Source organism: Passer domesticus, chromosome 2 (genome assembly GCF_036417665.1).
Source record: "Passer domesticus isolate bPasDom1 chromosome 2, bPasDom1.hap1, whole genome shotgun sequence".
In the NCBI taxonomy this organism is placed as follows: domain Eukaryota; kingdom Metazoa; phylum Chordata; class Aves; order Passeriformes; family Passeridae; genus Passer; species Passer domesticus.
In genome coordinates this window covers 123,291,022-123,318,026 of record NC_087475.1, presented here as the reverse complement: position 1 = coordinate 123,318,026, position 27,005 = coordinate 123,291,022, and the positions used below count along the sequence as shown (strand labels likewise).

Genomic DNA, 27,005 nt, shown 5'->3' with positions numbered 1-27,005 from the left:
TTCCAACCCGACCCATTCAGCGATTCTGCACTTATTCTTCACCTATGCGAGTCATAAGTGCATCATCTGACTGACACAATTCCCCTCCACCCAAATACTTCACCACTGACCGAATCCAGTCATTTACCACAAACCCAGCGTCCCCACTCCTCGGTCACCCCGCGGCTCTCCCAGCAAACGCCACCCGCGTCCCCGGAGCGGGGAACCCACGGCGGTGCTCGGTGCCGGGCTGGGCTCGATGGTCTCGGCGATCTTTTCCAAGCTCATGGATTCTGTGCAACCAGCCGCCGCGCATCACTGCCCCGGCACCGCAGCACCCCTGCCCTGCCCACGCCGGCTCCCGGGGCTTTGTCCGGGCACACCGACCGTTCCCCGGCGAGGACGGGGGCCCTCGGCCAGGACCAACCCGGCTCCGAACCGGGCGGGCAGCGAGCGGCGGAGCCGTGCCCTGCCCGCGGAACCGCCCTCAGCCCCGGGAGCGGCGTTAAAGGGCGAACCGGCGGCCGGCCCTCCCTCGGTCCCTGACTCACCGGCGGTGAGGGCGGCGGCGGCGATCAGCAGCCACGCCGCGCAGGGCCGCCCCGCGCTGCCTCCGCCCGCCGCCATCTTCCAGCCGCCGCCGCCTCCCCGCGGCGCCCTCATTGTCCGCCCCCGGCCCCGCGGGCCCGCCCCCCGCCCCCTGCCCCGCCCGCCCGTTGGCTGCTGCTGCTGTCAATCACACACACCCCCCGCGCCCCGCTCGCCCCGCCCGCGCCCTGCCCCGCTGCTCCAAAGCGATTGGTTAAGGGAGCCATCAGTCAAGTCCAGGGGACCTATGGGCGCAGGGAATGCGCTGCCCCGCCCCCCAGCCGGGCGCGTCGCTGGCGCCCCCCCGCGGCCGGCCGGCGGTGCTGCGGAGGGCGCGGGCGCTGCGGGGCCGCTCCCGGCCGGAGCATCCCGGGGGCACAGGAACGCTGAATCACCGAACCGCCGGGCCAGTGAGGCTGGAGAACACCCGTGAGATCACCGAGCACGGCCAATGACCCAACGCCACCACCTCAACTAGACCACGGCACTGGCTGCCACGTCCCGCCTTTCCTTAAGCACCTCTCCAGCACCTCCCTGGGTGGCCCATCCCAATGTCTCATCAACATTTCTGTGAAGAAATTCCCCCGAATGTCCAACCTGAACCTCCCCTGCTGCAGCTTGAGGCCATGCCCTCCTTGTCCTGTGGCTGGTTCCCTGGGAGAAGAGGCCAAACCCCACCTGGCTCCTTTCAGGTGGCTGTAGAGGATAATAAGGCCATCCCTGAGCCTCCTTTTCTCCAGGCTGAACATCCCCAGCTCCCTCAACCTCTCCTCACGGGGTTGCCTCGAGCTCTGGCACTGTCCAACAGTTACCCTGCAGTGTGGGAAGCTTATCCAAGTGCCTTTGTACCAACGGTACAAAGGTACCAACCATTCCAGCTGGCAGTGAGCCTGTCTGGACAATCACTGAGAGCCACAAAACCGACAGTCACTCCAGCTACGGGAGTTGTGCTTCCCGCAGCCGAGATCCCCCAGGAGCTGTGGGGTGACAGTGGCCCGTAAGGAGCACAGCGGTTTGTTTGAGCACTGTGGCGTGGTGCCCCAGCACTCTCAGCTGTGGAAGTCTCCAGCTGTGCCCAGTTTCCAGCAGGGAAGTGAGAGCAGGAGCAGATCCCGGTGCCAGCCCCGAGCTCCCCCGGGAGCACCTCATGGTGCCGGTCTGTCCCAGGGGAAGCGGGAGAGCGCTGCAGCAAGCTCCGAGCACAGACAGTGCTGGTTCCTCTGCCTCCCCAGAAATCCTGCCTGTTGTTCCCTTTTAACTCAGAGAGCCTGTTTTGGCGTGCTCTGCCTGTAAGCACAAGCTCCTCCAGAAGCTCTCCTGCTGCACAACCACCTTTGCCTTTCGCCTGAAAATACCTGCCTGGAATTTCCCTCGGCTTGCTGACTGGACTCCCAGCTGCTACACGCCTCCTGAGACCAAGCTTTCATCCTTCCCTCTTCCTCCTTGCTTCTGAGAACCTCTTTGTTGGGCCGTGTTTTCCCAGCCATGCATTTTAAAGAAGTTGCACAAGCTGAGTCATATCTCAAGGCTATTGCTCACTGCATCCCTGAGCCTGGCGGGGGCTCTGCTCATGCCCGGTGCTCCATGGATGCTGGTCCTCGCCCAGATCCCTGTGCCACCAGTTTCTCTGCCACTCTCTGCACACCTCATCACATCTGCAGGTGACAGAGGCCACAGGAAAGGCCACCGTGTGCCATGCTGAGGAGGGCTGTGACAAAGCAAGGCTGCAAAAACACAGGCAGATTATTTTCTTTCCAGCTGTGATGCCAGACACCACCTTAAAATTCTCATGGGATTTAAAATGTAACAGCTTGTGCATCCATTATTTATACCCTACGGGGAAGCTCTGGAGCACGTTCCTCATCTAACTGTCGAACGTGTTTTCTAGAAACCCAGGCTAGCAGAAATCCAGGGCACCTCTTGGGAATAAATATCAACAACCCAGGCAACTCTTTGTATTGCAGGGAAATATCACCTTGTTTGGTTGGTACCTCATTTGACTTCTTTTGTCAAATGAGGTACCAACTTTTGGCTCTTTGTCTTTAGCCAATTCATCAATAGCCCTGCTTTCCAAATGGAGCAGAAACTGATAGGCAGTGATAAGACTTTCATTCCAAGCCCTTTTTCCTCAAATACTCCCTCTGAGCTCTTCCTTTCCAGGAAGCTCTGCCCAACCTCACAGCTCTCCTGGGTGGCTGGGAGTGCCCTTACCAGCATGGAAGCACCTCAGTACTCAGAGTTCACTGCTCACCTCCTGGTCTTTCAGTACTGCACAGTTTAAAACTGTCCAATCCTCTGAAGAGGCCAAGCTTCACCCTTCTGGGTAATTTTGCAAGATAGTAAGCCAAAAAATATTTTAAAATATTGCATTTTTCTTATTCTCAAATTGACTGTCCTTCACAGAGCTCACATGTTCCCTTTTTGTGAACTAAACCTGATTTGGCCACACACAGCCCAGCCCTTAGCTGCACTGTCCCCTCCCTGACAGAGCTGAGATCACACTGCCACAGGAACAGCCCTGGCTTCCCTGCTTGTTGTGTAGTAACACAGATGTTCAGTACAGAGAATGCCTGGGACAGTATCTGGCCTACTTACAGCAGAAAATTATTTATCCAGATAGATATGATCAAATTATTCTCTTCTGCTACTTCCAGAGAGGAAACAGGGTGCTGGGACAACTTAATTTGTCCCAAGGAACATATATTGCATCTTCTTCCTTCCTGCTGTGTATGTTAGAAATTCAGACCTTTGTTATCCTTATTATCCTTTGTTTTTTGAGAGGTTTCTAGTAGCTTGCAGGATTTTGGTGTTAAAATATATTTAGACTGATTTTTACATTTTTAGTGGCTTTGATTGTTTTCTCTTTAGCCTGCATGTACATCCTAGAGGAATTGCACAGTATATACTGTTTAGTGTGCAAGGATATGCACTCTTGCAAAAAAATATCCCACCCAGCAGACTCATTTTGAATTAGTAATAGAAGAACATAAGAGAAAAAGGAAAAAAACAGGCTCTATTTGCACAAGAAAGCATTGTGTGTCCCTTACAGCAATATTTTTTTCTTCTGCAAGCTGGGAGAAACCGTGACTAGCAGATAATGCCACATTCATGTTTACTTTGGTTAAATAGAAACGCAGGGTTTTTTTCAAAACTCAAGAGCTGGCAAGCAGCACAGTAATTGCATACAGACTTTGAAGAGTTTGGGAACTATTTTTCACAGAGTTAAGTGTTGCAGAGGCTGGGAGGGACCTCTGGAGATCACCCATCCCAACCCCTCTGCCAAGGCAGGGTCACTTTGAGCGGGTTACACAAGGAAATGTCCAGGTGGGGTTTAAATGTCTTCAGAGAGGGAGAATCCATGACCTCCCTGGGCAGATGTTCCAGTGCTCTGGCCCATCAGCACAAAGAAGTTCTACCTCATGTTGAGTGGAACCTTTTTGATTTAGATTGTGGCCACTGCTCCTCATCCTGGCACTGGGCACCACTGAAAAGAGCCTGGCACCATCCTCTTGCCACCCACCTTTGAGGTATTTATACATATTGATGAGATCCCCTCTCAGTCTTGTCTTCCATAACTTGGCTTTTTCATCATTTGATTGAGAAGTCTTGGATCACCCACTATGCAAGGAACAATTTCAGTCATTACAACCTTTCCTGATAACCTTGATACATAAGAAAGCACATAAAATGGAAGCAATTTGTCTTCCTGTCTCTTCCTCCTACCTTTCCCCCAGCTTCTTGGAATATATTGGACTATAGGCAAAATTTAGATGCTATTACTGTAGAGAGGCAAAAGCCAAGGTAACAGTGACCCCCAGCCTGACCAACACCAGCGTTCCAAGACTCTCTGTTTAAGCAGGTCTGCACAAAATCATCATCTGTAAGTCAGCAAAGTAACGTTACCTCAACTCGGCTGTGGTACACTTTCAAATTATGGAAATGAGCCACGAATTTCCCCTCACCGCTCTGGGGTTTGCGGCCTGGCTGCCGCGGTCGGTGGCTCGCCGCGTACGAGCAGCTTTCGCACCCACAGGGAAACAGGGCTGCCGCGGTGCCCGTTAGGAGCCCGGGGAGCGCCGGCAGCCACGGGGAAGCGCCGGTGCCCCCCCGGGAACCGGGAGCAGCGCGGGGATCGGGACGGGCCGGAGCTGTCCCACACAGGGGCTGCGCGGCGCCATCGCAGCGTTCCTCTGCAGGGGAGAGAAACTTGCTCTCACGGCGGCTCGTTGGTCTAGGGGTATGATTCTCGCTTAGGGTGCGAGAGGTCCCGGGTTCAAATCCCGGACGAGCCCAGCTTTTTTTTTTCTTTTTTCTCCCTCTTCTGTCTTGACAGCAGCGGCGGCCCCCGCACACAGCGAAGGCGCACGGAGGGGACTGACAACGAGACCCACTCGTTACTTTTTAGCACAAAAAAAGCTTTAAGAACTCACCAAGGACCGGCCGCTCCTCTTCGTCTGGCACCGGGCATCGCTACTCCCGTTTTTCCCGGGCAGACCCCCGCCTTCCTCCTCACCGACACAGCGCTGCGGGGCCGCTCCTCGTCCTTCCGAGCGCCTCAGCCTGGGCACACCGCACCGGCTCGAGCGCCGTCCCCGCGCCCCCGGCTCCCCTCAGGCGGGCGGGCCTGAGGCGCAAAAGCGCAGGAGGGCCCGGCGGCAGCAAAATATGGGAAGGGGGCTTGCGCACCCCTTCCCGGCGGGCTCGTCCGGGATTTGAACCCGGGACCTCTCGCACCCGAAGCGAGAATCATACCCCTAGACCAACGAGCCGCTCTGTTGGTGCTTTCCCAGCTCAGCACTTCAGTGCCGTCCCGCCTCCTCCCGCCCAGGCCGCCCGCGTCAGTGCCTGTGTGGGGCTGTCCTTGCCGACCCCGCCAGCGCTCCGGAACGCATGGCTGCTCTCCCGAGCTCCGGGGGCCGCGGCCATTTCTCCCTGCTCGCCCCCTCCGTCTCCTTTCCCAGGGTAATCCCTGGCATCGCCCTTCCCGCGACCCCACGGCTCCGCTCGTTAGCGGCGGCTCCGCGTGCCCGCGGGGGGGGTGGAGCGGCCCGTGCGGCGCTCCGCTGCTTTCTCCGCTCCCGCGCTCATCCGAGGGTCGCAGGAACAACCCAGCCTTCCCATTCCCACTTCCACTCCCATTCCCACTCCCGCTCCACGCGCGCGGGGGCGCTGGAAGCCGGGCGAGCTCGTTCCCGAGGGATGGGGAGGCGGAGGAATGGCACAACCCAACGCCCCCTACCTCCCCCCGCCCCCGGCGGGTTTGGTTCGTGCCGGGCCGCGCCGGGCGGTGCGCCCCCTGGCGGCGCGGCGGGGCCCCCGCGTGTCCCGGGTGCGCCCGGGCCCGCCCGGGGCTGGTCCACGGGCAGGACACGGCCCACGGGAGCCACGGGCACCGCCTGGGGGTTCTGAGCCCACAGCACCCTCCTGGTTTGAATCCCGCTTGTCCCTGATGTGCTCTGTCCTGCGAATGCTTCCTGGCATCCTCGTGTTTCCACGCTTCTGCATCCCAGACTTTTTTCAAAAAGTCCTGCTCCTCCCTCTTCCTTCTCATATTAAATTTAAGTTCTGAAGTCCTAATGCCAGTGGAAATCTCACCCCCTTTTTTTGCCTACAGCTACCAGTTCTGTCCATTCTTCCTCAGGCTTCTTCATTTCTCCACGAGGAAACAAAAAAAAACACAGAGATTTTTGCTTTGCTGTGGTTTTATTCCACCATTTATTTATTTATTCTGTTTCTCCCTCGGGTTTCCATTCCCGTGCTCGGGACACACATACACAGGCACACATATGTACAGTACACTCACATCCAGGTGGGACACTGCTGAGGGAGGAAACAGGGGCAGCCAGCGACTGCAGCCTGCCCTGGGACACAAGCTAGAGCAAGCAGAATAAAATGGATTCAAAGGCAACAATGCTCCACAGCATGGCTCAGAAAGGGTGTGGAGGTCGTGTCTGCCAACAAGGCCATGATGGTTCAGGAGGGCAAGAGCTGCTGGCTCTCTCAGCCCACGTCACAGCACGGACATGTTGTTCCGTGTGGCCAACACAGCTTCAGGCACTGCTGTCAGGAAGAGGGTCAAGTGAGGCTCTGACACCCACCTTCCCCCAAATATCCTCCAGATTTAAATCGTAGTGACTGCTAGCCCGTGACTTCCAGTAGCCCAAGAGTGAATGCAGATCTGGTACAGGGCATAAGTGCTTTGGAGGGACTGGCTGCCTGAGCTTTGCCAGTTTAGCCAGGCCATGCCACTGGAAATTCAGCCAGCTAAGACTTCCTCTTTGACCTGCACAAAATTAATTGTCTTTTATACAGGAAGCTGGGATGCGTTCTGTAATGAGTGGCTCTTGGTGCCCACCAAACACCAGAAGTTTCAAAACAGACTGGGTAGGGTTTGGAAGTGAGAAAGAGTGATGGACAAGCAGCCCTTCTAAATCTGGCCTGGAGCCCAGAGCCAGATAAGAGAACCTGCCCTATTGACCTACTCAGCCCATCTTTCCTTTGCATACAATCTGCTGTTGTCATTTTCCACCACACTAAAAGCACCCCAAAGCTGAAGCACACAGGACCTATCAGCCTACCACAGGTGGCTGCTTCACAGATCAGCTCCACTTCAAAGGGATTTTATTTTTATATTTTATATTTATATATTTTTATGATCAATGTTGTAGGAGTTTTCCCCGTGTTCAGGGTTCACATTGTCTGCCATACAGCACATATGGAGAAAACGTAACTGTATCCTATTGTTAAAATATTATTTACTGAAATTTTAAAACCCAAAGTCCTTTAAAAGAAGCTACCAAAAAGGCACCATACATGTATGTATGTATGTAACTGACGAACTTCATCTGAGACCAGTGCAGGGGAGAAGAAAAACACATTTTGGAGCAGGATGAAGAAGCAGAAGGACCATGAGTGGTGGTGGCTGTTGGCTCCAGGACATCAAGTATCAGGTCTCTCAGTCCCCAGATTTCACCAAGGAACGCCAGCCAACACCTGAGTTTTGAAATCCTGAAGAAATTGCAAACAATCTCATGTTCCAGCTGTCCCAAAATATGATGGTGCAAAGCAGAGAGCCAGCGAGTGGCCACTCAGCTCTGTGCTGAGTCTGGAGCTCAGGGGAATTCTGCATTCTGCTCCTCTCCTGCCACTGAAGGTTTTCCAGTAGCTTCCACCTCGACTGGGTTAGATGGCTCCTATCCACATGTTAAATCTCCTCAGCACTGATGGGGTGTGTCCTTTTGAGAGGGGAAAATAAGGAAGGAAATAATGAAAAATAATCATGGGTCTAAGCAAAGACAGTGCTGGGAAGTCCTGGGGGTGCTTTGGTGGTTTCTGTGTTAGGAAGCAAAGGTGAGCTGCAGCCTGACCACGGGAATCCTTCCTTCAGCTGCTCCCTGCCAAACCAAGGAAGCATTTGAAGAGCAGGTGGTTGAGATGGGATGAGACACATCCTCAGGCATCTGAGGCTATGTCATCAGTGGTTACAGAACAGCCAAGAAAGTGTATGCAACAAGGCCTGCTTCAGCCAGTGGAAATCCTCTTTTATTTCAGTGGCAAAGGCCCATGCTTGCATGCTTTCAGAGCTGATTGTGAAACTGGTGTGCCCTGGGTTTGCTGGCAAAGCTAACAAGCTAAACACATAGGGAATATACATATATATATATATATGTACACATGTATACATACAACATGTGCACACATATAAATATTTCTATGTAAGGAGCCATAGTGATATAGTGTGTACATGGTTACTGCTGGGGAAATGTGCGTTTTACTGCAAGAACTTTCAGATTGCTTTCAAAACCGCAATGCAGGAGGGTGCCTCATGAGCAGAGCCTCTCCATTATACTGAATGCACAATCAGCTTTGCTTCTTTTCCATCCTCTCTGTAACACCACCCAGGAGGGCTGGTTGTTTGACTGCCTCACAGTCTCTGCAGGCCTGAGATCTGAGGCTTTTGGCATATGGGGAGCAGCAAAATCGTTGTTGTGTTCTGTCACAGTTGCCATTTTTGCAAACAGCAAAACCCTCAGGTGCCTCAGCAGCCAGAATCAGGCTGGCCCACCTTACCTGTGTGTCACAGCTACGCTGTGCCCTGGTCCTGCGTGACTGACACTGAAGGCTCACTGGCAGTCCCTGATCCCACTGCATCCTGCAGCGCTTCAGGTGCCAGTGCTGTTTCCTCAGTGTCTGATGTTCTCTGTGTGTCTGTGCTCTCACTGCTCTCCTTTGTTTCAGCTTCAGCTTCCTCCTTCTCCTTGTCTCCCTCTCCTTGTTCACAGGCAGTGCTTTGCTGCTCTTCTCCCTGGGGACTGTCACACATTTCATTGTTTCCAGAGGGAGGCTGAGGAGAGTTCTCCTCTCCTGGCCCGTCATGACACACTTCCTCCTCCTTTGTATTCCCTGTGTTATTCTTGCGAGGAGTAATTTCCTCTGCCTGTTTTTCCCTTTTTTCCCCATCTTCTGATCTACTGGATCCTCTCCTTGATGGGGGCTTCTCATCAGACTCTGCCTGTTTCTTCTGCTCTTTGCTCCCTTTTTCTTCATCCTCTGATCTGCTGGACCCCGTCCTTGACGCTGGCTTCTCGTCAGACCCTGCCCGTTTCTTTTGCTCTTTGCTCCCTGTTTCCACCTCCTCTGTCTTTCCATTGGGCCCAAAGACCTCATCTTCCCTGGCACCGTTTTCTGGGGAGGACAAGCTGACCCCTAGATCTTCCCCGTCTCCGTACTCGGACAGAGATCTTCGGAACCTGCGGGAGGGAGGCCGGCGCTTGATCGATCCCCGCGTCCGCACCTGGGGGGCAGGAGAAGCAGACATTGAAGCAGTCAAGAAGGTGGCAATGGAAAGCAGGAAAGCAAAGCAGAGGAACATGCCACTGGGTGTGCCGGCCTGTTCTGCCCTTGGCACCTTGAGGAAGGAGTCTGTACTCCAGCTGGTGATGGTGAATGCAGGTTGTAGCTCCTCACTTAAGTGCTGAGCGCTCTGGTGACACCTGAGAAACTCTGTGCTCTGTGTGCCTCCCCAAACTGAGCCTCAGCCACCTCAGACATTTGCTGGCGTGTGGCACCATGTGCTCACAGCACCCCCTGGCACCAGCCGAGCTGGGGTGACCGGGTCCTGCCCCTCCATCCCTTCCTCCACACACTGGGCCGGGAAGGCAGAGAGGACACCCCACACAGCTACACTGAAAGGCTGTTTGGAGCCTGGAGCACAAATCTTCCCTCTTGGCCACAAACACACACTCTTACAGCAGGACTGAGGGCTCAGCCTCCTCTTCCTCTGCATCCCCAAGCAATAAGCAAGCCTTGTGGAATGGAGAAATCCTAGGACACACATCCTACCTTGTTGTAGAACTGCAGCTGAGTGCCTTCTGGGGGCTGATCAAAGCTGACTGGCGTCTCGCTGGGCTGGGACTGACTCCCTGGGCTGGTGGGCGTTGAGGGAGGTGTGCTGAATGGAGAAACCAGGACTTTCATCCCAGGGCTTTTGGGAGACACTCCCGGCAGCAGAGCAGCTGGAGCAAAAGCCAGATTGGCCTGCAATGAAAAACCCCCATCAGGGGCATGCGGGACAGCAGCGTGTGCTGCACACCACAGCCACACAGGGGAACCCCTGCCCTGCCACAGCTCAGCTGTCACAAGCCACAGATCTCCTGGTTGTGGGTTCCTCCTGGTGACACTGTCAACAAACAAGTCTGGGCAGAGAAGTTGTGACTGGACATTTGTCTTTCCCTGGCAGCTGGAACTCAGAACATGTTCTTTTGTCATCCTGAGGCCTTTTGGGATTTTCCAGTGACCCAGCCAATACACCACAGTCTGTAGTGGCTGAGCTGGCAGAAAATCTGAACAAGCAGCTAGCAATGGTTCAAGATTTAAACCCTCCTGCGTGTGCCCGACTGGAGCTCGCATTTTCCAGCCTGATCTTGCAGAATGACCTGTGCAGCTGTGAGAAAACCACGGAAAGCAGCGAGCTTGTGATTAACTGTGGCAAAACACGTCCTGCTGGCCTCTCACTGGGAAGCACCCCTAGGCAAATGTCCTTGGGTGCATCAGGAGGGACAGTGCTATGAATAGGCTCAGGTTGTGTCAGGGTGCCCAGAGGCTCTGGAGTGACACGTGCTGCCGGGACAGGCGGCTGGCAGGGGCAGGGCACTCTGTCTTCAGGCCATCGAGTGCTGAGCTGCCCTCAGCAGCGCAGACCAGGCACCACAGCAGCATGAAAAGGGCAGGAAATGCTGGGTGGGTTGTGTGTAGCTGCGGGAATCCAGACGAGGGAAGTGCAGTGCAGAGCTCCCAGGCTCACACACGGGACAGCCGGAGCACGCCCCACTGCCGGGATTGTCACTGCCTGTGCCCGAGGCCAGCTCCCCAGAGGAGTGCAGGGCACCCAAGTGAGTGACACTGCTGTGAGGAAAGAGCTGGAGGAAGTCTCAGCCAGGGCTTCCCCCACTTTCTCTCAAGAGCTGCACTCAAACTGAGGCTCCTGCCCGTGCCCAGCCATGTACTCCACAGATCCAAATGATCCTGATCCATGCATTGACATCCCTATGGACACACCTGGGGATCACTGGGCTGCTTCTGGTGCCCACTACCATTACCAGACCTGCTCTGCCTTCCTCTTTGTGGGGCTGGTTCCTCCCCAGTGAGGCCCTGTTTACCTGGCTGTCACCTCTGGCTCCTGCATCCCCCCCCCCTCCAGCTGCTCTGCAAGGGAAGCAGCTGTGACCAATGTCAATCAGTTTTAATTTTCTGGGGAAGCCATGTGGGCTCTGCCAGGACCTACCTGCAGCTTTTCAATCATGGGTGAACTTTTCACCTTGACCTTGGGAATGGGGCAAGCATTTGGCGACCGCTTCTGCAAAATAAAATGAAACAGGAGAATGTCACAGTGTAGTAGGTGAAAAAGAGGAAATACGATAAAGGCTGAAAACTTGGAAGAGATAAGCAGAAACTGCTTGTAGGGCAGCAAATGAAGCTTCATATAGTGTTCCAACACAAAAGTTTATTTTTTTTTCATTCCTGACCTGTTCTCCTTTTGTTATCTAGCCATCCTAGGGCTAGACACATGTACCCCTGCTCTGAGCAAAAAGGGCTGCTTGCTGTCTGAAGTGTCTGAGTTAGGTGATGTGTGATGGCTCTGCTCCTACATTGCCTTCACTAGAGTATCTAGCCTGTAGCACAGTTTCTCCTGGTATTATTTCAGGACCAGGCAGATTAAAATTCTACCTCTTAGAGCCTTAATGTTGGAAAATATTGTGAACTTTCTGTAATGGGAAAGACTTTCTGCCACCACTTGAGTAACCAAGTTAAAGGATATCCAATTAGTATAAGCAGGAAGGGCCTAAATGGCAGGAAAGGTAGAGCTATGAAAAGGCTGGAAGCAGTTTGAGCAAGAGAGAGCATTGCTTTGAGAAGGGGCATATTGCTTTTTTCAGAAAAGGAAGGAATCTAACATTTTAAAACTTAATGTTCCTTTGGCATGGAGGCAGCAAGAGCCTGTAGCTCACAGATAAGGAGGACAAAGAACTACCTGCTTGTTAAGGGCAGGTGACAATGTGAAATTTGGTGGGTAGACCTCATACCCTGAAATACCAAAGGAGAGAAGTCACAAAGAGGGCCTGGGTTTAAAATTTCATAAGTAGCAGCCAGCTTATTGGGACCTGCTCATTCAAGGGTCCTAAAGAAATATATTGTGTGTATTGCCAACAAGCCCTCTCTTCATTCTGGATTAATTATTCCCTTTTTCTGAAGATGGAAAAATCTCATGAGCAGAAGTATTACCCCATTATGCTCAACAAACAGCACGGGTGCTCCCTGTTCAAATCTAATAAATACCAGTGGTTCCTGAACAGTGGTAGCTGGATGGATCCATCAGTGTGCCAAGGGTGAAAACAAAAGCAGTGGAAATGGGCTGTGCATCCATGCTGCAGGAGCAGGGAGCAGCATGGAGCTGGCTCTGGCTCAGTCCATGTGTGAGAGCAGGGGCAGGTTTGCTGCTGCCTGATTGATGGCTTTGACTGCACAGCCTGACCTCTCTGCCACCTCCAAACTCGTGTCTCTGGAGAGAACAGGCTGCAGAGAGGAAAGACCTTGTCCCCCTGGTCAATTGATACTCACTTGCTCATCATTGTCACTTGTCTCAGTTTTGTGGGAATACAAGGGAAGGGAGCAGGGTGGTTTCCTCCGAGTTGGCTTATGTGGTGGTACCTAAGAGAAGAAAACAACCAACTCAGCAGCAGGGAAATCAGGTTTCTTAAAAAGGAAGTGAAATTCAAGCACCAAAGGGCATGCTGTGTGAGTGACCTGCCCATGAGGCAGGGCTCAGCCTGCCCAAATGAGTCATCCAAAGGCAGCAAAAGATGGTATTAGCACATGGCTGTGCTTGTGGCATCTAGAGCACAGTCCTAGTCTTGGAAGAGTAATTTGTATCTTTTTCTTTGTGCAACAGACATTCTTCTAAGCTGTGGAGTGTGGAACAGCCTTCCCAGAAACTTTGCCTGCAAAGCATCCTCCTGGAAATCCCTTCACACTGGAGAGGCTTTTACTGTTCTCTTTCCTGTCATTACCAGGATTTCCTTTCAATGAGTCTAAGCTGCCTAACTGGTTCAAGATTTCCTACTTTATGTCTGATATATTTTTGGGGCAAAAAGGAGAATTCTGACTTTTTCAGAATTTCAGCCCCATTCATTTCTCTTGAATGACATAAAGCAGTGTACAGGGACAGGGCCCCAGCTGCAACCTTAAATTTGACTAAGGAACAAATTCTCCAGAGGAGAAGGAACAAGGCAACTTAATGGCAGGGGCACTGATTCCTTCTGAATGTCCTTGGACTCTCAGAACTAGGAGAGAGCTCCCTAGGAAGGAAGGGATGCATAGCAGATAACTATTGCTCTGATCTTGCAGCCAAGCTGTCTCTATTTTTATGTCAGGTTTGTAGTCTCCTGCCAAGCTGTTAACACACTTTTCATGTGTTTAAAAAAATAATCCAAAATAACTGGCTGATATCTGGAATCTTGGATAGTATCCACAATAAAGTACTTGCATAATTTTGTTACCTTCTCACAGGCTGGCATGTGAAAAGTTGGATTATGGCATCTTTGCCCTCTCTACAGTTGGCTGTCTTGGAGGACCTTTGGACCTGATGTCACTTGAATTCTGAAGGTGCTGCACCCAGCCATGGCACTGCTGCATCTCTGAGCAGCCCAGGGCAGCCCTGCCCTCATCCTTGTGTCATGTCAGGAAATAATAATGTGTCTTGTGGAAACTCCACCATCCTGCAACCATGAAATGCTGCGCTGTGCCACTCTAGACGTGCCAGAGGATCCCTGGTTGACAGGATTCCCCTCTGCTGGCATGGGCCAAGCAAGGGTTAAAGAACATCCCTTGGGTCATTAATCTGAAGCCAGCTTGAGAAAGCTGGTGGGGAAGTGACAGATGGCTTGGAGAGAAAAGACAGGAAACTTTGTCCTCCTCTGTCTCTGGAGAAAATGAGTCTCTCTGCACTGTGAGGCCCCTCCACGCTGCCCTGGCTTGGGAGCAGCAGAGGTCTGCAGATAACACAGGAGGGGTCTGGGAACTTTCTGCCTTCTGAAGGGTGAGGGACTTAGTGCAATTAAATCCCATACCTTCAAAAGAGGAAATTACTGTAATGGGATGGACGGAGTGGCGTGCTGGCGACTGGAGGGGAAAAAAAAGTGCTTGGGAAAAGACTGGCTATTCCCATCCTGGGAGTGCTAAACTCTGATAGATGATGGCATGCCAGCCCAGGGCAGAGGTCACCACTGCATCCAGCCAAAGACAGGAGGGCTGACAGGGAGGATACCCTCAGGCCAGGCTGGGATCCAGAGCTGAGTGGCAGAAAGGAGCAGCTCAGTTTCAAAACGTGCCTGAAAAGGGCCACCAGCAAACATTTATGTTTCTAAAAGAAAAAGGCATAATGATATAGGAGGCTCTCTGAAAATGTCCTCCTTTCATAAATAACCCTGACTTTCCTTTCTTCCTAAGAGAGGTATTCTAGTGTTTTGCTTAGCTGGAGAAAGTCAGCGTGTGAGGCAGTGCTTGGCATAGTGGGATTTCATTAAAACAGAGTTCAGCATGATAGAGATAGGCACAGAGACTGAAATATCATTGCAAAGAGGCAGTGAAGGTGAGTAAAGAGGCAGCTTTCTCTCAGACCTGCACAGAAGTAATAACCTGGAGAAACTTCCTTTTGTGAACGAGGTGCTGATGACATGACACTGGCTGCTACACTGCATCATCTGTTGTTTGTTTCTTTTCCCATCAATATTGGTAATTCATTATTCACTGCTGCTGTCTGCCCACAAAAGGCATCCCAAATAGGACATGCTTGCACTGCTGTCTGCTGCTTTTTGGGTAAATCTGTGCACCTGACCAAGCTCTGCAATGTCTTGGTTAGTGCCTCTCCCAAGACATGGCTCTAGCAAAACACTCATCCACCAATCAGCAATGCATGGAAGATACAGCCACAGCTTGAGGAGATGAATCCTTTGTGCAGATCCAAAATAAAGGTGGATTCATGCTCAGATCACTGATGTTCCAGCAGGAAGAGACAAGTGATTCACTTCCCATTTGATTTCCATACTGGTGGCTGCAGAGCACCTTACCTCTTTTCCAGGGATATTGGCTGCTTGCTCTTTGAACTTCCCTGCTAGCTGAGCCACTGAGGGTGATGCTGACTTGTCCACCTCTGAGTTGGTCTCTGCTGGCCTGTTCTGACAAACCAGGAACAAGAAGTTGTGAGTGAAGGTTGGGAAAAGCAAGCCTGTGTATGTGTTACAAAGTTCAAGAGTAAGCAAGGACTTGAAGCAGAGTTTCTCACATCTGGCATCAATCAGCCAGACAGAGAGCAAGAGGTTTTGGAAGACAGGATTTAGCAGTATTTTCAAATATCCCAGAAAATCAGTAATTCACACAGAGCCTTTCAGCTCCAGCTGAGGAGCCTACACTCAGTACTTTCCAATGGAAGCAAACTAGGTGTCTCAGGCCAAGTGTCTGCTCCTTTTATCCTTGCAGTGAGCAGATGGAGCAGGCAGTAATGTACATTCCCATACACATCCTCAGCACTCCCATACCCTTGTTACTGCCCTGGTCACCAACAGCCTTGCTTTTCCAGTGGTTCTGCTGTGAGAAGCCATTCCCAGTCCTCACAGCAAGCCAACATCTGCTTGGAGATGTGTCCCTTGCTGTTCTGCTTTTTTCTCAGTGAAATGCTGAGGCGGGTGGGGGGGAAGGAGGAAATACCATAGCTGAGAGAAGCTTCCCCTCCCCTGGGTCGACAGCAGGCTGAGAAGCAGAAGGCTTGTGCTGGAGTCTGGATGATGCAGCTCTTCCCACACCACACTGCCCTGGTGTCATCCCACATTCACCTTGTTTTCTTTGCTATGTGTCTGTTGAGCAGTGTGAATAGAAAACCTTGAAATCAAAGCTCTTAAAGGAAACCTTTGTTCTTCATCTCTAGTATCTGATGCCGGGGAAACCAAACCAGAGGAACTGAGAATAACTAACCAACAATTGTTATTCCAACCAGGAATAACAATCCTGATTCTGTTAGAGGTGGAGAGCTCAGAACAAGAAAGCAGGCTACAAAGCTCACACCTCACAGCTCCCTGTACCACCACCATGAGCCCATGACCAGCACCACACTTCTCATCCCACTGCCTCAGTGCCCTTTCTGTTTCTCAGTTTTTTTGTTTGCATCATGGAGAAAAGCCTTTCCCTTTCTCAGAGAGCTGCAAATAAATACTCCCAATAAATGTGATCTTCTTTTTCCCAGGCCCACGAGCCCCTGTAGGTGTCTGCTACTCCCTGTTAAATTTCCCATACACTTTGTAATAGCTTTCCTGCATCCAAGGAAGTCATATCAAGCTGTCTCATCCCAGTGACCTTCACACACCTTCCCCTCATTTTTTCACCTTTCACTGGAGTAATTACAGGCAGGAAAAGTGGCAGATAATGGAATGGAAGAAAGAGTGAGGTAAGCAGATCAGCAGGGCAACCTGCTGCACATGAGAAATAATGGCTGGGCTAAGTGGGGAGGGACGTCAGTTCCAAGATGCAGGCTGTGTCTCCCTGCTGTGAAGGGAGAGGAGGCTGGAAAGAGGAAGGAGAAAAGAATGAACCTGGAGAATACAGGATGGACTGGGAGGCTTGGACTGGGAGGATACCTGGGCATGGCAGAATGGACACCTGAAGTAAGGACTCAGTTGAAACTGAGCAGCTGCAAGTGTTCTGCCTGTGGCAGAAAGGCTGCCTCCCTGGTAATCCATTTTTCACCAAGAGCTTCTTTCACAGCCCTTTGCTTTTTCCCAGAAAAGACACTGGACTTCCTCTTGGCCTCTGTGACCTCTTGTTTTCGGGGTGAATTTTTCCTTTCTTTCCTTTTCTTTTCACTTCAGGCTGAAAACACAGCTGCCTTTCTTTGATCAGGGCTGGGAGGCCAGCACGGTTCCATGGGTGTCTTGTGCTGGCGGCTCCTGCGGGCGCGGGGCGCAGGAAGCACTGAACATGCCATTCTAAGATTAGCACCAGTAGCCCAAAGGGCTGTGTCCTCCAGAAACTGCCAGCTGCAGACTCTCCCATTACGGAAAATAAGGAACAGGAAAGGATCCTTGCTCAGATCCCTTCTGGCAGTTACACTGCTGTGCTGTATCCAGATTTTTTTACAACTTTTTTTTCTGCCCCAGGTGATGTGCCAGGCTCTGTGTCTTCTGGTCAAGGGAAGGTGTTGTATTTGGGTGCAAAAAGCTCCCTTCCTTGCACAGCAAGGAGAGCATCATTCCTCTGACTTGCAGGAGCTGGGCTGGCAATCTCCCTCTCCTCCTTCCCACCACTGTGAGGAAGGTGGGAAGCCTCATTTTATCACTTTCAACCCAGAGCCTGTACCAGCCCTCAGCCTCTTCCACACCTAAGGCTAAGACATCTGCTTTTCTCACCCCAGAGCATAATGCTGGCTCTCTCCTTCCCCACAATATTAATTATGCAATCCTTCCCATTCCTGGTCATGCTGCCCACCTTGGTGAAATAACCCACCACTACTTTTCTAAATGGTTATGAGAAGTAGCTCTGTTCATTTCTTCTCTCTCTCTCTCTTTTTTTTTTCCTTTGCTATAATGGTGAAATAAGACATTATTTTTGTGCTTTTTGCAACCAACTGCTGATTCTTTTCCTTTTCAGAAGAAAAGCAGGGTCAGCCTGCATGGGCTAAAACCACTGAGCTAAGGTTAAAGGCTTAGTCCATCAGTAATTTGGTGACTGATACTCTGAGATCTTTTACTGTTCCATAAAAATAAGTGTCTAAGCATTTTATGTTCTGAAAAATGTCAGACAGCTCTGTAAACAGGAATGTAATTGTACCATCAATGTAAGCATGGCACAGTCTGCAAAAAAAGGAAGTGCAACTACCAAGTTCTCTGTAAGGGGTTTGTTTCACTTTTCTCTTCCAAATAAGTTTATAAAATTGAGTAAATTTGAAAACGGCTTTCAAAACCATGTTTCTTCATCTGCTTTTAAAACTGAGCCTTGTCCCTGTTAGCAGCACTGGGGAAGAAAGTTCTACCTTTATCTGTGTCTGAGGTACAAATGTGTTAATTTGAGCCCCCCAAACCTCTCCTTCTTTAGTTCCTGCCTCTGTTGTGAGGGCAGAACTGCCCACCAGCCCCTGACTCTGCAGATTGTGTGAAAGGAGGCCACTGTTTTTTGGCACAGATCCTGCTCCTCACACAGGCTGCCTGGATCCCCACAGAAATGCCCTGCTCCACTAGGTCCCCACAGAAATGTCCCATCATGTACCTGGTTTGACTGTTGAAAAGAGGAAAGCTCTACTGGCTGTCATACAGTGCAGAGTTCTGGCTAAATACCAGCTGAGTAACAGCACAGATCTGTACTTCCCTAATCTCCTTCCCTCCCCTAAAAATCCTCTGACTCTTCTGCTTTTGCAGGTAGGACATTTTGGCCAGATGGGTCACCTTTTATCTGAGAAGCCTCCAAAGCACCTTGCAAGGCTGGAGTATTCAGCAGCTATGAAATCAGTGGTGGTCACACAATTTTTGGTGCTGGTCCTCTGCAGCTATCAGCCCAATTCTCATGCAGCTGCATCTAGACATGGTTTTGAGGCCAGTCCCTGGTCTCCATGTTTTGAAAATGTCCTCTTTTCAAAAAAGCTTCACAGGAATGATTCCCTGCAGCCTGTTCTCACACCAGCCCATCATGCCAGATCCTGTGCTCACACCAGCACTGCAGAGCTCCTCTGTGACTCTCATAGGGATCTTTTCATTGCTGCACACACAATCTACCTCAGCAACAGCAAATAGGGCAAAAATAATTTTAAATACAATGTCTCAGAGGCAGATCCAATAAGGCGTCCAAGGCTCAGGGCTAGTGTCTTGATGACAGACCCAGAAAGGGTGATATCCAGCACCCAGTGCTGCACCATGAGAAAGGAGTTGTCTGTATGCTAGAGGAAAACAAGAGGGTGTCAGTGTTTTTGGGGCACAGTTTCATAAGCTCTGGGTTTCAGACAGCTTATGTTTCCAACAACTCGTTCTGCCCTGACCTTTCCTCTCCCCCTTCCCCCCTCCCCTGCACCTGTGTGAGTTTGTGGGGCTGTGCTGTAAACTGGATCACTGAAATGATCTGGGCTTAAAATACACCCCTTAACTCTTTACACGGCTATTTTTAACCCGGATCATTTCAGCATGGCCCACCACGTGCCTGCCCTGCTGTAGTGGAAAGGGATGGAGGGGTGACAGGGGCAGCCTACAGCACAGAGGAGAGAGCTTCCCTTTAACTGCTCCAGCCAGAGCCTGAGGAAATTACATCCCTATGTGTCCTCCTGTTCTGATAAGACAGAAAAATGTTATTTTTGCATGGCTGCTGTAGAGGCTGGGCTGGTCTGTAGCACTGGTGTTTCACCCTGCAGTTTGTGACCATCCACCTGAGGTGCAGCCAGCTCCATGACCTGTGAACGACCACAGGGAGCACATCACTGGTAAGAAGTTGTCATTAAGCACCCACAAAACACCCATAAATACCGTGTCAGCCATCCCCAGCAGCTCTGCCTCAAATAACAGCAGCCACAAAGTGTAAGCAGCCTCTCTTTGCTGCATGGCAGAGGCCAAGCTCTACACCTGTGGGACCCGCTCGGCTAAGGAAGGGATGGAGGATGCATCTGTGGGGAGGAAACTCCTTAAGTCAAAATAAACCACATTATCACACTCTGCCTGGAGGCCAGCAACTGGGAAGCAGTGCTGTGGTTTCGCTGGGATAAAAGCATCAATCCTGACCAAGGCTGGATTTCAGGAGGGAACAGAGCCGCTTGCAGACCCTCGCTTCCCTGCCTGGCTCAGCTCTCCCAAGGCAAAGCATTCTGCACAAAGCCCTCCCAGGACTGACCCTTCTCGTTTTTCAGTGAGGTAGCTGCAGGATTCGAGGAGCCAGCCAGCCACAGCCCTTGTCTGCACAGGAAAGCTTATACCAAACCGAGCTAACTCTGCCAGCTTGCAGGGCAAAACACAGCCTTAATCTGATCGAGGTGCTGCTTTTCTGCCTAACTGAGCTCATTTGCAATGGGCTTGGCTGAAAGGAGCTGTTCTCAAGCTCACAAGTACCTGATTCTGACACAGAAAGCAGCATTTTGGGAATGACACTGGAAGCTGCATCGGAATACGGCTCCTTTCAGGGCTCCCCAGGGGTTGGAGAGGGTGAATGTCTCCTACTCCTGCACTGAGGTGCTGCCTCCTCCCCAAAAAGTTTCCCTTGCAGAGCTGGGGTTTGATGGAGTGGAGATGTCCTGCACATCTCAGACCAAGCAGTGGAGAAGTGATGACAGTGCAGCTCCAATTTGGGGTGACAATTGCCATTGGTAAGAGCCATTCCCTTCTCCCTGAACCATCTTTTACTCAGCCACAGAGGCCAGGTGGAGGGAAAAGGTCACTGAGTAGTCACACAGGGCACAATCTAAGGTATATTTCCTGTTTATCTGCAGAGAACATGAACTTATGCTCTGGAAAATGCACCACAAATGCATCTCAGTTATTTTGGCTCTCACATTTTTTAAGTGCAGATAAGATTAGATGGACAGCTCATAAGGAACTCCTCTTTAAATCAACTAAAAAAGCTCAAGAGTAGTTTTTAATTAGGATTGGGCCCATGCTACTGAATGGAAAAATCTCTGTAATTTTTAATTTCACTCGAAGTAATTTCTCTGTCTCTGACATTTAGATGAATCCCAGCTTGCACCCTCCTGCCAACATAACCTGAACTGATTTGTTTATCTGTACCCATGCAAGTACATCAGTGGCATCGGGATCATACTGAAAGGGGAACATTGTTTGCACTGGAAAGGGAGGGGCAAGTAAGCAGGGTATGTTCAAAACACAAACTCCCCCAGAAGAGCAAACTGAAAGACGAGAAGGTGGGAAAACACCTGAATCACAGCATGAGGAATCAGGCAGCACAAAGCAGGAGATGCTGCTACCCACGAGCTGAGCCTGCCTGTTCTCCCTGTGCCCCACAAAAGCACAAGCACAGGCTGAACACAGATTTCCCAGGAAGTAGGTGGGCTCACACTGGCCTTGGCCCATGCTCCACATCCCTAGAAGGAAATCTCATGATGCTTGTTCCGACTGGAGCTCAGCACCACGCTGGGCCTCTGGCTCAAGCAGCAACACATGCCAAGATGTGAGCCCTGAATAAACAAAACTCTTCTTGCTACTCTGACCCCTCTTCAGCCCAGCAAAGCATCCTTCTTTGCATCTCTCTGTTTACTCTTCTTCACAAATCATTCTCACTGGAGACCTTCCAGCTCTCTGTTTCAGGAGGGATTTGTGTGATTTATTTACTCACTTGGCGTCTTATCTGGCAAGGAAGCTGCTCCTTGTCTCATTGTAGTAAATTTTAATTATTGGCAGAAGCCCCAGCTGGAAGTGGCTGCAGCTGTGGCTCTGTGATACCTCCTAGCCAGTCCTGTCCATCATTGTGTCAGTGTAGCCTGTAGCACCTTGGGAAGCAAGGCCAAGGCTCCTACCTGCCTTTCCCACCATTTGCTGTACAGCAGGGGTGATATTTACTGTGCTGTGCTCCACCAGAGCTAAAGCTACCCTGTGAGCAGCTTCCTCTAGGGGCTAGGCTAGCCCTGAGAACTTTGTGAGCATTTTAGAGCATTACCACAGTTACTTTCCAGGAGAGGACAAGACAGGAAGATCTTGCAGGTCCTTCAAATGTATCCTAAACACTAGCAAAAAAAAACCAAAAAAAACTTATCTATCGTTCTGCAATATTTTCTTTGATCAGCCTTTACGAGATGCTAAACACCTCCATTTCACAATCCCACTGAGAATTTTGTGAACTTTATGAATGGCAGCATGCAGAGTCCTCATCCTTTTCCCCCAGGCTGCCCTCAGATGGCTGAGCAGAAAGGAATAACTGGTCTCAGTGTGCCATGGGCCCCTCACTGCTAGAATGCAGGAGTGAAACGTAATAGAAAGCTGAGCAAAGAAAGCAAGATTTCCACTTCAAAGACACAAGAAGAATTCTGGGGTTGATATCTGGCCATAAAATCTGGTGATGAAAGAATGTAAGGGTTTTTTGAGGAGTATAATGATGACCTCAGCACGCTCTGCAGAATGCTTGGCTGATGTTTGCCAGGACTGGCATTTTGAAGGTTGTGCAAACAGGTTTCGAGTTTGACTTGCAACAAAAGGAGTTAAGTCTCATACAACAGTGTGCACAACTGTGCAGAACCATTGCATGTCCAAGATAAAACTTAATCTACATTGTGAAGCCTCAGTCAGGGCAGAGGAAGCCTCCACATCTGGTTGATGTCACACACAACAGATTCATTCTTGCAGCTTTGGGGAAAGCAATCTGTGAATTATATTGTGACTGCTGGAGTTGGGGCTCCAGATTTCTGAATACTCTGTGAATACAACAGGACCTCAGATTTTGTTTGGGACCAGTCTGAGCTCCTGGCCCCAAAGATGGGATTTAGACTCCTCTGACCCAGCCACACATCTCTTCTGTACATATCTGTACATAGCTGTAGGTTGTGGTTTCCTTGAGACAAGGGAGTGCTCGTTAATTGAGAAATGTCAACAAAGTAAAGAAATATTGGACATGGAAGTTTTGAAGGCAGTCAGGAGGAGGTAAGGAGTCCTGCTTACACATGCTGCCTTCAAGGCAGTCAGTGTTGTTAGAGCCCAGAGATCCCCAGCAGCTCTCCTCAGTTCCCTCTGAAAACAGGACCTCTCACAGCAGCCCTAACAAAGATTCAACTAAAACTCCTGAAATGCAAGTGGCAGGAAAACACATCAGGTCTTCTGATGGTTTTCCTGCCACTTTCCAGGTTTTCCTTCTTTTTGAAACATTTTCAGTGGAGAACAAGCTTCTTGCCTGAGGGTAAATCACTGCTGGCCTTTCTCTCAGAGTCTATTGAATAAGTTAGCTACAAGAACAACACAGAAGTACGACATTCCTTCTCAGAGTGGCACCCAGGTCAGCCTTATCCCACCAGATAAGTGAATATAGGATGAGTGTGTGCCTGGCCTCAACTGCAAGGCTATTGCGCAGCTATAATAAGGGTGATGAGAAGGAAGAAGTTCTGACTATAATCCAGGGTAGAATAGTAGGAGGAATGTAGACTACAAGGGATTGTTTGTGTTTAAGAGAAAGGGCAAAAAAATCCCGCTTTACATAAAATATGTAAAAATATGTAACACTTCCCTGAGTTTGGAAAGAGTTTGCTTTAGGGCAACATTCTTCTCAAGACTTGCAGTGATCTGGTCTTGATTTTCTCATTCTGAGAGCTCCCTTGTGAAGTGCTGCCATCTTGGCACTCGGGGTCAAGCACTGCCCAAAGGGTAACGTGAGGATATTCCAGCTCAGCAGCTTTCATCCAGAGGACTACAAGAAAATCTCTCAAATGCCTCACTTGAAAACTACAGAGGCTGAATTTGAAAACTACTGTGTTGAACTCATCCACTACACTGTAAATAAATTATCTGTGTACTCCCAACCTTGCTTGCTAAAAATAGAGGGGAAACTCCTGATGGTTTTCCATCCTTTAGTGGTTTGAGGTACCCAGGTCTTTTTGTCCCTATGAGGTACCAATAGCCCAAGTGTGCTGGGCCACGGGGACCAGTGGGTGGTGGCTGGAGTGAGATGCTGTGGTGTCAGCAGAGCCAGGCAGTGCCAGGCAGGAGGAGAGCAGCCAGTGCCAGACACACAGGAGAGGAGCTGTGTCCTTCACAAATAGCATTATAGGAAACATCTGCAGACATTGGGAAATTCGATGTGGTGAATAAACTATCTACCTTCTGTTTCAGAGAGGGACTACAATGAAAACAAAATGAGATAATTAATTATTTTAAGCAAGTTGTTCTTTCCTTTGTGCCATGGTACGTAGGTCTCAGGAGTGCTGGCCTGTGCTTGCCAAGCTCCATCTGGAGAGATGAGCAAAGGCAGCAAGAGTCCCTGTGAAAGGCACAAGTCTTGAGTCTCCCTTTTGGTAATGAGAATATTTGGCATTTGCCTGGTGCCTACATGTTCCCAACACTGCATGGGCTGATTAATCTCAGCAGCATGACCTCAAATCACTGTCAGGAGCATCTGCTGAGCGGGCAATGCATGGGCTTGTGCACTTTAATGCCTGTATGGCCATACTGCTGCATACTCCCCAGAACTGGTCCTGAGGCAAACCAGGGTTTCACCTGTCAGGAGAGCACTCAGGTGACCAGGCAGGTGTGTGAGGTCTCCTCTGCCCCAGAAAACCTTGAATTCTTAGCTACATGTTGGCACAGCTTAAACAAGCAGGCTAGCAGGTGCTTGCCCTAAACTCTGGATTACAACCCATCCCTTGCTGGGCAGACCAAAGAGTTTGAAGTCCACACTCTCAGAGAACAGAACAGAGCCCAGGCTTCCTGAGCAAGTGTCTTATTGCTTCTGGCAAAGGCTGCCAAGAGTGGTTTGATCCAGCACCACCATTACCAAAAGAGGCAGTGAACTGCAGCACCTGGTCCCCAGCGGGCAGGGTGCCTGTGCAGGGGCAGCATGTGTGAAACCTCAGCCTGTACCCTACAGAGACACAGGCAGCTCCTGGCTCTGCTGTGCCCTGAGCAGGAAAAGGCATCTGGCTGTTCAGCTGCCAGTTCTCTGTGCAGGGGATGACAAACCAGTTAAAATCAATCATTTAAATAAATTATTTTGTGTGCCTTCATAGTGGTTTGGGAGCCCATGACTGAGGTGACCACAGAAACCTCCAGAAAATATAGGTGTCACTGTTTCCTTTTCTGCAATAAGTGCTTTTTGTGAGATGCCTGATCCTGTTTGCCATGCTCAGAGTATTCTAATGGGAAAATGAGTGCTGGGAAGTATTGTGCTTGTGGGGACCCTTGTGGCAGGAAGGAATGATGAATATGACTCCATGTTCTCAGAAGGTTAATTTATATTTTGTGATACGATATTACATTAAAGAATACTAAACTAAACTATATTAAAGAATATAGAAATGATACTTAGAGAATGTTAGAAAGGTAATAATGCAAACTCGTGACTCTTTTTAGAGTCTCAACACAGTTTGGCACTGATTGCCCAATGAGACAAAATAATTCACGCTAGAAACTCAATGAAACAATCACCTGTGGGTAAACAATTTTCAACTACATTTTAAAGGAGCAAAACAGAGGAGAAACAAATGAGATAATTATTGTTTTCCTTTTTCTCTGAGGCTTCCCAGGAGAAAAATCCTGGGTGAAGAGATTTTTCCAGAGAATGTGAATGCCACAGGGAAGAGATGAGGACATGGGACAGGGGGAATGTAATAGGGACCCAAGGACAGGTCAAGCAGGGCAAATCCAGGCTTGTGCAGAAGCAGTATCCCAGGCACTGGTTACATTTTAATATAGAGCAGGCAGGTGCCCAGTGGACTGGAGGAACCTACAGGGTCAGGGAGTGAGTGCAAGATGTGGATTGCAGCCTTCCCATTCTGCATTAGTCCTGTAGTTGATCTATGACATGATAATTCCCCTCAGCTACTCAAAAATCCAGGAAAAAAATTTAGTCCAACAGCTAAAAGGAGATTTGGTCCCAGAAGCCAGAATACTCAAGAGGAAAGGCACAAAAGGTACTCAAGAAAGGACAAGGTGATTCCTATTGCAGGGAGAAGACAGGAGGATGGGATGGGAGGTAGGAAAGTGAAATAAAAGGCTGTTAAGTACCAGTGAGACCTGAGGGGGAAAGGCTGTGGGACACACAGTAAAAACAGATCATGATCATCAGGATTATTTGGTTTATAAGACACATAACAGCATTTGCCTGCAGACAGTGACAAGGAAAAAAACAGGAGGGCTATGTAGAGACTCAAAAATCTACACTGCCAGCCAGGCCAGCTGCCTACAGACAAGGTGACAGGGTGTCCAAGAAAGCAGGGAAAACATACAAGCTTCATTAAGGAGTCCAATGAATTAAAGGAGAAACGGCCTCCGCCCTTCCCGCAGCAGGGCCCTGCGTCTGCAATTGCCTCACAGCAAGCCCAGCACAGCTGCTCGCACACAGGCCGAGCAGCCAACATGGAAATAATTCCAGGCAGCAGGAAAAGGATCGTGGATAAAGTTGATATGTGGCTGGATGTGGTCATACCCAGCCACACAAGTGGAAAAAGAGGGAAAAGCTGAGAGGCTGTGCCCACCCAGGCTCCATGGCAGCCTTTCCCTGGAGAGGCTCCAAGCAAGGGGGGTTCTCCTGCCACCTGAAGCAGCACAGCTTCAGAAATTCACCCATACTGGGTTTTGAGCCCAGACACACCACACAGGGCTCTCCCTTTGACTCTTTAGGGTGCACTGTTGTCTCTGTTCAGAGGCTGGGGTGTTTAAGATGATACAGCTTCAAGAAATAAAAAATAAGTAATGAACAATTGAAAAGCTGGTAGTTTACCGTGTGGCTTCTGTAGGTGGAAATGCATTGCAAACCATCTGACTACGGCTCCACCACTGCAAACTGGAGCTCAGCCATCAGTAACCTTAAGCACTGAGACACAAAAAACAAATAGTTGAATGCAGATCTCTACAACTACTAAGTGTGACTACACTAGGAGACTAGACTAATACCCCTCTTCCCTTTGTGAAGTCCTGGAAACTCAGTGTCTTGCTATTTCCTTTGAGTTAATATACTTGTTTTAAAAATACTGGCTGTATTTATCTGGAACAAACAGTTTCTAAAAAAAAAGGTGAAGGTTTTTTTTCTCATCTGGCTTTAAAAGAATGGTGTTGATGCTGCAGAGCTCTTCCCTTGCTCCAAGTGAACACCAGGGACACATTTGAAGCAATTGTCCGTCAAGTTTGCCATATCTCTAAGTCTCTTGGGGGAAATAGCTTGTGCTGCTTAAATGGGAGTGCTATCAGTAAGCCAGAACCTTGCAGCAGATACAC

At 50.1% G+C, this 27,005-nt stretch overlaps 2 protein-coding genes and 2 non-coding genes across 10 annotated transcripts in view; 1 reads left to right on the top strand and 3 right to left on the bottom strand.

Annotated features, from left to right (window-relative positions):
* MPZL1 (myelin protein zero like 1) overlaps positions 1-4,187 on the bottom strand; it is a 47,626-nt gene extending 43,439 nt beyond the window's left edge. For 2 of the 3 annotated variants that reach the window (XM_064411079.1, XM_064411077.1), the window contains exon 1: positions 531-664. In XM_064411079.1, the coding sequence (XP_064267149.1) occupies positions 531-642 (112 nt within the window). In that variant the 5' untranslated portion in view covers positions 643-664. Of the gene's footprint in view, positions 1-530; positions 665-4,087 lie in introns of those variants that run through there. The other variant, XM_064411078.1, reaches the window with a different exon arrangement.
* Positions 4,188-4,787: 600 nt separating this feature from the next.
* On the top strand, positions 4,788-4,859 carry TRNAP-AGG (transfer RNA proline (anticodon AGG)). Its single transcript has one exon. It is a non-coding gene; the product is annotated as a tRNA-Pro (tRNA).
* A 405-nt stretch (positions 4,860-5,264) lies between these two features.
* TRNAP-CGG (transfer RNA proline (anticodon CGG)) lies at positions 5,265-5,336 on the bottom strand. Its single transcript has one exon. It is a non-coding gene; the product is annotated as a tRNA-Pro (tRNA).
* Positions 5,337-6,266: 930 nt separating this feature from the next.
* Positions 6,267-27,005, bottom strand: part of RCSD1 (RCSD domain containing 1) — a 37,039-nt gene continuing 16,300 nt past the window's right edge. For 3 of the 5 annotated variants that reach the window (XM_064411071.1, XM_064411074.1, XM_064411073.1), the window contains 5 exons: positions 15,192-15,299; positions 12,685-12,774; positions 11,351-11,422; positions 9,910-10,104; positions 6,267-9,361 (listed from right to left, as the gene is read on the bottom strand). In XM_064411071.1, the coding sequence (XP_064267141.1) occupies positions 8,651-9,361; positions 9,910-10,104; positions 11,351-11,422; positions 12,685-12,774; positions 15,192-15,299 (1,176 nt within the window). In that variant the 3' untranslated portion in view covers positions 6,267-8,650. The remainder of the gene's footprint in view (positions 9,362-9,909; positions 10,105-11,350; positions 11,423-12,684; positions 12,775-15,191; positions 15,300-27,005) is intronic. The other 2 variants (XM_064411075.1, XM_064411076.1) reach the window with 2 other exon arrangements.